The sequence below is a fragment of the Catharus ustulatus genome, chromosome 9 (genome assembly GCF_009819885.2).
Source record: "Catharus ustulatus isolate bCatUst1 chromosome 9, bCatUst1.pri.v2, whole genome shotgun sequence".
In the NCBI taxonomy this organism is placed as follows: Eukaryota; Metazoa; Chordata; class Aves; order Passeriformes; family Turdidae; genus Catharus; species Catharus ustulatus.
Window position 1 is genome coordinate 10,361,198 of NC_046229.1, and position 11,142 is coordinate 10,372,339.

Below are 11,142 nucleotides of genomic sequence, written 5' to 3' on the forward strand. Positions count from 1 at the left end.
ACCATGTGTTGTTCAGAGTTACTGGGCTTTGATGGACTATTTTTTACATTAATAGCATGATGAGTGAAAATATATATAGCAAAAAAGCTCTTTTTAAAAAAAAATCTCAGCTTAGTTCAAAAACATGCTTTTGAAAATGCCTTATAAAAGTAAGCAACATTGATTTGTCTGCTGTTTTAGAAGTTAGTAATTTTTCTACAACTGAATTGCTTACAGTTTGTTACTTTTCAGTGTACTTTTTAAAAATTCTGCTCATTTTATTCTTATTCTGCCTATGTTACTCCTGAAGGTATTCCAGATTTCAGTCTTCGGGTGGCCCTGCAAACTCTGTTGAAAGAATATTGTGAAGTCTCTAAGTCTCCCAAAGAGAACAAGGTCAGCAGTTTTCTGCAGGCTTCTAAAGGTCGTCCCCGGAGGAAAGCCAGGAAGTACCTTTATGCAGTAGGTTAGAATGTGGCTGTTTGAACCTTATAAAACAAATGAAGTAGTATCTCAGAATGCAGTACTGAAGGAGATACTCGAGGATTTTTTTAACAATCAAAATATATAAAGATAGCAAAACGTTTCATCATAGCTGAGTTACCATGTTAGCTGCTTTGATTAGAATTGCACAGAAGTCCAGCTTTCACATTTCTTGTCATTGTGACATGGCATTCAAAGCCCATATTTGCTGTTCAAAAATAATTTGCCTTGGGTGGAGAGCTGCAATCAGCAGAGGATTTACCCAGGGTTCACTGCTGGAATGGTGTATGCAAATTCATTGCACTTTTTTTTCTGATGGCTGAAGTTTTCTCTGTGCAGGATACTTTGGTTCATATAATGGGATACTTGAAATTCTGACTTTTCAGCCAAGCTGCAGCTTTACATTGGAAGGGAACATGTTTGTTTCACCCTGTGGGCTGTAGCACTGGCTTAGAGAGCAAAGGCTGTTGGCTGATCCTTGTATTTTACTGAAACATGAATTCTAATATTTGTAGTGTTGTGGAATCAGCTCAGCACCATTTCCATGACCCTCAAGGCAACCATTCTTCCTTATGCTGGAGAAACGAAGCTACTTGGAAAAATCCAATTCCTGCTAGAAGTGACTAATGGCTGTTACTGTAATATTTTTAATAGTTTAGATACAGGAACATGAGGATGAACAGGATGCTCTTACTTGGCCTTTCCACTTACTTTGCAGGTGGGTACACCCGACTGCAAGGAGGACGCTGGAGTGACAGCAGAGCCCTCAGCTGTGTGGAGCGATTTGACACCTTCAGCCACTACTGGACCACGGTGTCCTCTCTCCACCAGGCCCGGAGCGGGCTGGGGGTGGCTGTGGTGGGAGGAATGGTCTATGCCATTGGAGGTAACAGCTGAAATAAGCTTTCTTTCTTACATGAATGCTAGAAAACTCATGTATGGAGACTTTCAAAATTATTCTTCTTTTTGTGGTTCTGAGGATAATACAATTTTTAGGTGTAAACAAAGGAGTTGATTCTCTACTGTCACTGCTCTGTGAACCTGTTAGGGATCCTGTGCTGGCCAGTTTTTACTAAGCTGCTCTCCACTCATGGTGTAGCTACTCACAGGTTACCATATAGATGTGTACAGATATACTCAGAGATGTTGGCTATTCTGTGGGTTTGTACCACACTAATGGAATTTCTTTTCTCACTTACAATCTAGCAGAAGCCCATAGCATAAAAGGCAGTAGCATAGGACAGACCACTTGTGCACTGCCTGCCTGGAAAGGCTTGTTATGTCTGTTTGCACAGGGATGTGATGAGTAGCTCTACCAGCCCATCACGAAAGAATGCATATGTAGACTGCTTTTGTCACCACAGAGCTCATTCTTTGGTCTTGAAAACCCAGTCAGTTGTGCTGAGAAGTAAAACATGCAGCACTGTGGTTGTTTACCTCTGATGTTTTCAGTAACATTTCAGGGAAGTATTGATGAAAGTGGTTGTGATGATTCAGTTCTGGGTATAAATGAAGCTTTTGCTATATTGGCCATTTGACCAAAAGATAAATTTTATATTCAAATGTTGCCTGTCCTGGAAGAAGTTGAAGAATGTTTCCGTATCAGTGCAAAACATTGCATTTCCCCTGACTCGTCTTGCTTTTATTATGCAGGTGAGGACAACTCAATGATTTTTGACTGTACTGAATGTTATGATCCTGTTACTAAGCAATGGACGACTGTGGCTTCCATGAACCATCCCCGTTGTGCACTAGGAGTGTGCACATGCTATGGTGCTATCTATGCTTTGGGTAAGTTGGGGGTTTTTCTAGGAAGTTAAAGATGTTAATTCTTAGAACTTGTAAATTGATTTGATCTTAAATATTACATCTTGGTGATACAAATTTGCAAACTTAAGTTTTGAAAAACAGCTGTGTCCATAAGTATTAACATATCTACTAAAATCTCTGTGGATTAGTTGTAACTTACTTCTATTGTAAACTGACTGCATGCTGATTTCAGAATTTGTCCTGGAACAGTCCACTGTATGTTTAAAAATGCAGCTAATACACAACTTCATGCCATTAAATTCCTTCCTGTGTTTGCTATTATTTGCAGGAGGCTGGATTGGAGCAGAGATTGGCAACACAATAGAAAGATTTGATCCTGAAGAGAATAGCTGGGATGTGGTGGGAAGCATGGCTAAGCCCCGTTACTGCTTTGGGTGTTGTGAAATGCAAGGTGAATATTGTTAAGTTATATCCCTAAATAGTTCCAACAACCATTGGATTTTGAAGCTTTATGTCTCAGTCATGAATTCTTACCTTTGTTTTGTACTGAGCTGTCAGTCACACATTGAGGAGTTTGTGCCTCACTTGTTTGTTGGTCTAATACTCTATTTTTAATTCTTCAGAATTCAAGGACTATAAAGTTCTCTCTTGTCTTCTGCCTTTTATCCCATGAAAAGTTTTTACATGGTTGCCAGTATGGTTATGCAGCTTGTCTTTTAGCAGTTGCTTGTTCTTTCTGATACTGCTTTTATTTATCTTCCATATTTGGATTTGCATGTTTTTCTTTGTGACAATCTGAAGACTTGTCACAGGTTATTTTAAGACAGGCATGTCTAAATACTTGATTAATACATGTGCTTACTAAGTATTTGATCTTGGCCATGTCAGCAGTTACAACCTTCTGAATTCCTTCCCCTGCACTTAATTAATTTTTGCTTTCCACAGAGCTTCTAATGCTCAAGCCTCAAGCTGCTCATGCAAAAGCTTTATGTAGCCAAGGAGGATTTTTCTGACATTCTTTAACCACCTTAATGTCAGGCTGAAAGTTGTGTTGTGGCAGTAATTTTCTGTCTGTATTATGAAGCCTAAAAGAGGAGAAACTCTGTTTCTGCAGGTTTGATTTATGTCATTGGTGGTATCAGCAGTGAAGGAGTAGAGCTGCGTTCTGTTGAAGTCTACGACCCCATCTCTAAACGTTGGTCTGAGCTCGCTCCAATGGGCACCCGAAGAGCCTATCTTGGTGTAGCTGCTCTCAACGATTGTATCTATGCTGTGGGAGGCTGGAATGAATCCCAGGATGCACTTGCTAGTGTAGAAAGATACTCATTTGAAGAGGTAAGGCAGAATACCTTCTTTTCATAAATGCAGATTGCATCCTCTTTGTGTAAGATGCTATAGAGGTATCCTGCTTCCTTTCTTTAAAAAGAAAAAGCTGGGAATTCCATTTCCTTTTCACTGTTGGCGGGGCATCTTGAGTGAAACAAAGCTTTGGTGATCTCAGGGTCTGTCCTAAGTAGTTGTCATGGTTTAACTATGCACAGATATACTGCAGTTTGGTAAATGCTTCTTAGGGTTAAGATGAGAGGATAGATTCCCCTTCTGCAATAGAAAGTTCAATAATCTGAATAGAGAGAAAAAACTCATTTTAAAGGTAAGAATTACCCTTTATTGCAAAATTTGAGGATCTTGTTCTGCATCAAAATGTAGTGGTTTCAGCATGACTAGAAGATGAAAAAGTTCTCTAGATTGTTATTGCTCATGTTTTTACAATGCTCTTTGGAAGAGTAGCTACACTTAAAACCAGAACATAATCCCATGTGCCATCTGTTTTGCTTTTCAAATTGAATCTAGTTTTCCACCTCAAACTGTACCATGCTCTATTTTAGAGACTGACTGCATCTTGCACTGACTGAAGGTGTTGTGTGCAGACAGTATGGTATCTCTTTAGAGATTAACACAATTTGGACCCCTTGTGAGAGTGTTGTCATTCCTGTCTTGAGCTGTACACATACCACATGTAAGCCTGTGAAGTGCATACATAGTGTTCTTTGTATAGGTTTTAGTCTTTAAATACAAAAGTTACTGTATCAGATTCAAGGGCATGCCCTAAAGCTATTTCTTGATCTTTCACCTTTTTGTCAGGAAAAGTGGGTTGAAGTTGCATCGATGAAGATCCCAAGAGCTGGTGTCTGTGTTGTGGCTGTGAATGGACTTCTCTATGCCTCAGGAGGCCGAGCTCCCAGTCCTGATTTTGCTGCTCCAGTAACCTCTGACTCTGTTGAAGTTTATAACCCTCACATGGACAGTTGGACTGAAATTGCCAACATGATTACCAGCCGCTGCGAAGGAGGCGTAGCTGTGCTGTAAAACACAAAGAAGAAAGCTCATTCAAGGAATGAGTAAATTATGTCTCCTCAGATTTCCTGTTTCATTGGCCAGAAACCTCTTTTAACACAGGAGCTTCAGTGGAGAATTAGATCAGAGGGATTTTCCTGAGCAAAAGGAAAAGCCCTTCAAAGTAAATTGGCTTATCCAGTGTGTGTCTCAGGAAGTATTCTGTTAAGAGTAGGAATGCCTCTTATAACTGGATTAAGCTCACTGAAATAAATGGTGAATTTGCCCTGTAAAAATCTGAAGAAATAATTCCAATGCATTAGAGACATTAATCACGTTGTTACTAAGCTGGCACTTTAGCCAGACTTGCAATCTGGAAGTGAGTTACTTTCAACAGCAAGGAGTTACCTGTAGGTAAGATCAGATGGGCGTTTTGGGCATTAGTTCTTTTTCTGGCAGAAAACAAGGAAGAGAAGATACAGCAGGAAAGACTTGGTGCCTCTACTTATGACCTTGATGCATTTAAGCCTCTTTTCTGTTGCTGGACATGGTGGGCATTAAATATGAATCGGATCTTTACTTTCTGGCTACTTCACAAATTTGAATGGTGAGTGGATGAGCATTTCTTATTCTGGAAGGGTGCCCTCACAGTTCTAATAATGCTGTTCCCCTTCAGTGCTGGCTTTTCTTCTCAGTGGTGTCAGTGATGCCAATGGAGCTCCATTTTGTGTAAGTTCTGGTGAATTTTAAATGCAAATGCTATTCATTAGATTGGCTGTTCTGTTTAGCACTGCTCTTAGTATAAAAACACAGGGAAAGGCTTTTGCCCCCATATTTTTTTTTCCCCAGAGTCAAATGTGTTTTTACCCTGTGTGATACATGCTGAGACTTGGCACTGGATACTTGCTGTTCTACAAAGCACACTCCTTCACCTTCACTACATCTTGTATCCTGCCTCATCCAAATGTGAGCCAATGGAGCTTTTTGTGGTAGAATTAGCTGCATTTAGCATTGAAGTGATGATATCAGTGTGCTCTTAAGGAATTTGTATTTAGCTCAGATACACTTGGTAAAACAATACTACAAAGAGTTTGGAGTTATTTCTAGACTCAATTAACATATTTGAAATTGCTTTTTGCACACTGTGGCTGTATTTTCAGCACAGCTGTGGATGATATGGATGGAGTCTGAAGTGAGGCTGCATGAATTTTGATAGACAGTGTTATTCTGGAACACAAAAACCACAACTGGAATGTCACAAAACAGGAAGCCTGACACCATGTAGACAAAGGAGCTGTTTAGGTCACTATTCCTTGTGTTAAATTAACAAAGTAATACATGAATAAATCCTCCAAGGTCAGTGTTGCAGGTACCTTAATAATCTAGGTACTAAACTTTGACATAGGTTTGGGCTAAAACAGGCTAGATGATGGAGAGTTTCTCTGATTGTCCCATAATCTTGTGTGTGTTTTTACTTCAAAGAATTTCTTATGTGTCTGAATTAATGGTTTGATTTTTTCCAAGTATAAGCTTGTTTAAACTGTTTTTCATAATAAAATGCATTTTCAGAACTGACTGGAATGCTCTTGAATAGGTTGCTTTCATAACTTAGTAAACTACATTACTGCCACTTTCATATTACAGGTAATTTTTTTCTTTTTATTGGAAAACATATTTCCCAGTAGAACACTAGGGAAAGATTGTTTATAAATTGTGACTGTTTGAGTGGTAGAAGTAACACACTGCAGTAAAATACTCATGTATTTCTCTTCTCAGTGTAAAATCACTCAGACTTCTTGGGAGTCTGACTATCTTACCAGCTCTATTCAGCCCTCTGTGGGACAAAATTAGAGGTAAAATTTCTTAGTCTTTCTTCTTAATATTTCAGGATCCCTCTTGGAACTATTTGAGAAACACTACCTTAGCTGTATTTTATTAGTTTGGGAACTACAGGTTTACTTCTCGTCTCTACCTGTAAACTTCCTGGTTTAATGGAACTTGAGGGAGTCTGCAGTTGTCTGAAGTTACTCCTCCAGGTTTTGTAACTGATTCTGTCAAGTTTGAATGAAACTTGGAAGCTGGTTGATTATCTGGTCTCTGATCCTCAGCACCTTTTACCCAATCAAGACAAAGACAGTACTCTTCTCTGGACCCATCTTAAAAGATGCCATGTCTAAGAAGAAATAGAAAAAAATTTTCATTCACAAACTCAATTTTATTTCCTTTATGTTCAGAAAGCTCTGAAATATATTGTTTAATAGGGTACTTTCATAGTTCAGCATAAAGCAATTGATACCCATAATTGCTTCATGTGTTGTTTAATATATAAATGTTAACAGATTGCAAAAGGGAGAGGCTGATGTACAGAGCTGCTGTTTCAACCACATCATATAAGATGGTTCCATCTCCAGGACTGGCAGACATCTGTTCTTTGCAGAATGAACAGGTAAAAAATTTTAAGTGACAATATGTGCTTTATTTGGTGTAGAACAATCATGAAGAATAATGATTTACCAGGAACTATGAGGATTATCTGGTCCTAAGACCATGTGTAGATGTCATTTCCAGCTTTCTTCCTGCATCTTATACTGTACTTAAATACTTCTGATAAAAAGCTTGCAAGAATATGCCCACATCCCATTTCATAGGTTTCTTGAGGTAGCTGACACAAAAAAGAAAATCCATGTGACTCAGGTTGTATCTTGCACTGTTCCACTAAATGATGTGCTAGGAAGAATTAAGTACAGAGAGCACATGCTTCTGCAGTGGCTTCAGTATCAGACCCATCATGGAGGGTTTGCAGGCTACAAGTCCATTGGAACCTGTCCAAATATATGGATTCTAAGGAGAGGGAAGACAGAAGCTACTTTTAGTCCCATTATCTGATCCCTTAGTGCCAGCACTTATGTTCTTGTGTCATAGCATAAGTTAACAGTCCTTTAGGAGTATGGCAGATCTTTATGGCTGTGTCACATGTAGTTTCCTTTGCCAGGCAGCCCTAAATCCAAACAAAACCTAGGAACAGATGGCCCAAATAGCCTTTTTAATTTCAATAAGCCTGAGCAGGAATTTGACCTTCAATCTTCTGTGGCACCTTGTCAGTGATACAAAGCTCCCCTGTCAGCTTTTTTCCACTCCAGCACAGCAGCTGAATGACACATTTCAGGTGAGTGCTGGCCTTGGCTTGCCACTGCAAACAAACCTCACCTGTCCTTCCCTACCTGACACTGCACTGAGCATTTCCTCACACAGCATCCCTGCAAGTGTCCAGGCTGGATGGGGCTTTGAGCAACCTGATCTAGTGGAAGGTGTCTCTGTGTACAGCAGGAGATTGGAATGAGACGATCTTTAAGGCCCCTTCCAACCCAAACCACTCTGTAATTTTCAGCGCCTTCTCTTCAGCACCTTCTCTCTAGTTCCACAACACAGCAACTGAGTAGAATGTGCTTTTGCTTAATTCTCTGCTACTTCTTTAAACACCAAACTAGAACAGCTTTCACCTTGTTACTATTGTTTTCCCTGCTTCAGAACATGATCACACATTACAGTCAAACCAGATGCTTTCATAGTTCAGCACAGAGCAATTCATACCCATGTAATTTTGGATCTGCATTCTAAATTCCTAGAGCAGCAACATCTCATTCAGGAGCAATTCTTTGTTCTACAGAAAAGAACAGACAAGCTTGCCTTGGAAGTAACTGCTATTTACAATCCTTCCCTCCTGAACTAGCTTCAAAATCAGTTGGAAAATCATTTTGCTTCAAGAATAAGCATCTTGATCCCTGCCATCCTATGACTTCTAAGCACAAATCAGTCTTTACTTCTCCTGGAACTCCATACAAATACCTTATTGGTAGATAAAAGCTTTTCCTTATTGGTTTATTTACTTGTGTTCTGCCATATTTTTCTGTCATCACTTTGCTCCCCTTCCAAGAAAGCTTTCAGTGCTACAGTGGCCAACAGGGATAATATCATCACCGTTGTTCCCACTACCCTCAGTACTTTAAACCACCTGGGGTAAGTAGGAAGAAGGGAAACGTCATAATGCAGTGCTATCCCTAAGGCCAGCATGAGCATTACTGCTCCCTGAGTGACATCTTTGAAAAGCAAGGCTTGGCAGGCAAGCAGAGGAGGAACTGTGCCATTAGCCAGGTTCAGCCAGTCTGGCTTGGCTGGACTGTTTTCTGGGAGAGCAAACCCCCACCTCATTCCCCCTAGGAATGATGCTGTTGCAGCGCCGTAGGCAACCTGAGCAAAAGCCAGCTGAGGGCAGTAGGTCCCCTGCACAGCCATGGTCAGTGGCACGGCCACAAATGGAATTAGCCCCCCAAGGCTTAAGTAAAGGGCTGGCTTGGGAGAATCCTTCAGTGATTCCAGGCTTTTCTGTGATTCTGCCTCAGATTCTGCAGGGGTTTTCTTCTTGAAGACAGGGAGAGAGGTGTGAAAAGCCTGGAGCTTGGTTGTGTAAACTGATGCTGGTTTGAGGTTCAGAGATGTTGAGAGAGGATGCGCATCTCTCTGCAGCCGGAGGGCCAAGGACGACCAAGCTGTCTTATTCTTCCCACAGCACAGCAGACTGGGACCAGTTAATCTCTGCAGCTGCAAGCACAAAACTTGTTCTGAACACTGCACAGTGTAGGCTTACAGATCTGCAGGTACCCAAACTACCTACTGACTATTGTACCAAGTGGTTCTCCAGGTCAGCTCACACCACAGCTGTCCTTGCTTTTGAATTTCAAGCAGTTTTAACTGAACTAATGAAGGGACCCAGTGCAGCTAATGAGGAGTAACTGGGGTCTCCAGAGTGCACAAGCAAAGCTTACTCAGTGCCCACCTATCCCTCCCCACACACATGCATTCTCTAGACACTTTTAAGATTTAGCAGTCCTTTTCAAAGTAACATATAAAATAGTTTCATAGAGAAGCAGGATAAGGTCACCCCAGAAATCAGCTACTGTTCCCTCACTACTCCATTAAGAAAAAATAGGAAAAAAGACTTTGAGGCAATAAAAATTGATTTTATAAAAGAAATAGCTTTGCCTAAAAGTGGTGTTGAAACAAACTATTCCAGAAAAGCTGAGTGACAAACTCCAACTTGAAAGCTACCTTTTTTTCCAAAGCTGCAGTCCTATTGTCTTTTATTTTACTTTTAAATAAAATTAGCAAAAAAAGCCTTCAGTAACTTACTTTGAAAGGTGTGTGGAAGCAGCACCGTTGTATGAGAGGAAACATATTTGTTTTGTCAATGCCCTAAAAGAGAAAAAATCAGAAGGTCTGAAACCAAGGAATCACTGAGTTGGTCGGATGCTCAAAATTCAGTCACAATCTACATTTATCAAATATAGCAGTCTTACAGGTTTATATAAAGAGATATACATATACATATATATTGCATGTGTATTCGATCAGTACTTGCCCACTGCAGAATACTTAGTTTCAAGCAGCTTTACGAACTGAAATTCTAAAGTTGTATTAACAACTGCAACAATAATTTCTAGTTAAAGAACTGAGTATCAGGGAACAGGTGATGGCTTCCCGTTCATGGATCATCTCCTCTTAAGGGATAAATAGCTGCACAAAGGTTATAAAGGAACAATTCCTCACATGCGGAAAATATGATCATTTATAAAAACGGAGTGGAAAAGCCATCCCATCCAAGGCGCAGGTAAGCTCCCTGCCGGAGTACGACACTCACCGGGGGAAAGTGGGCAGCTCATCCGCTGGTTTGACTCCGCAGTTCCCGGTCCTGCTGCGCCGGGAGAGAAAGGCGGCTCCGCACAGCCAAACTTCCCCGACGGAGGGCGAAGGGAGCGGAGAATATCTATATATTCCAGAGGGAGGAGGAGCCGCTCTGCCCCGGGAACCGGGCAGGACTCACCGGGCGCCCGCTGTGGCGGCTTCCGGTGTTACCACAAGAGCTCCGACGGCGCCCGGTGCTTAGCGCTATCGGTCCGGGCGGAATCGGCGAGGCCCATCGTGCTCCGCCGGGACGGGGAAGGGCCCACCGACACGACACCGGGGTCAGCAGCATCGGTCACTCTCTGCCCGAGGCCGCGATCGTTCTGGCAGAGAGTGGCAGGTTCCTCTCCTACCCGTGGGACAGCACCTCTCCTATGGAGTAGTGTAGCCGGTCCTGCTTTCTGTCTTCCGGCATCACCGTTTCGGGCAAGCCTTTCACAGACGGACTACAAATCCCAGCATGCCCCGGGGTGAGCTGCCCGCCTATCTGCACGGCGGACATGGCGGGTGGTCTTCTGGGACGCGTAGTCTGCGGCTGCTTCCGACAGGCGGTGACGGAGGCGGTACGAGTCACCGCCTCCGATTGGTGGGGCGGGAGGCGCGGGGGCGAGGCGGGGGCAGGGAAGGGGTGCCGGGGCGTGTCTCTTCCGCGTGCTCGGCCCCGCCCCGCGCGCGCGCGGGCCCCGCCCCCTCCGGCCCCCGGCCGGGCAGGGCTGGGCGGCCATTTTGGGCAGAGCTTTGTTATGGTTGTGGGGCCGCCGGAGCCGCGCCAGGGCCCGCCCCGGTGAGTGCGGCCCCCCGCCGCCCCCGCCGCGCCCCCGCGCCCCGCGCCTTCAC

At 42.6% G+C, this 11,142-nt stretch overlaps 2 protein-coding genes across 2 annotated transcripts; one reads left to right on the forward strand and one right to left on the reverse strand.

The window, feature by feature from the left end:
* Positions 1–246: 246 nt before the first annotated feature.
* Positions 247–6,141, forward strand: LOC117000160 (actin-binding protein IPP-like; the record flags this gene model as incomplete). The annotated part of the gene is made up of 6 exons (XM_033067583.2): positions 247–445; positions 1,181–1,348; positions 2,116–2,253; positions 2,561–2,683; positions 3,347–3,567; positions 4,375–6,141. Coding segments are annotated over 6 exons (1,074 nt in total), but the record flags the coding sequence as incomplete, so codon positions are not given.
* Positions 6,142–6,760: 619 nt separating this feature from the next.
* On the reverse strand, positions 6,761–10,448 carry LOC117000332 (transmembrane protein 69-like). The gene is made up of 3 exons (XM_033067890.2): positions 10,262–10,448; positions 9,754–9,816; positions 6,761–9,165 (listed from the first exon to the last, which is right to left on the reverse strand). Exons 2-3 carry the CDS (start codon positions 9,796–9,798, stop codon positions 8,446–8,448), a joined length of 765 nt encoding a protein of 254 aa, XP_032923781.1. The 5' UTR covers positions 9,799–9,816; positions 10,262–10,448; the 3' UTR covers positions 6,761–8,445.
* Between the last annotated feature and the right edge of the window lie 694 nt (positions 10,449–11,142).

Coding starts and splice junctions, on each gene's coding strand:
- LOC117000332 (XM_033067890.2), bottom strand. CDS start 9,798: ATGTTTCCTCTCATACAACGGTGCTGCTTCCACACACCTTTCAAA. Junction 9,166..9,753: donor GCTTCCACACACCTTTCAAA/GTAAGTTACTGA, acceptor TTGTGCTTGCAG/CTGCAGAGATTAACTGGTCC.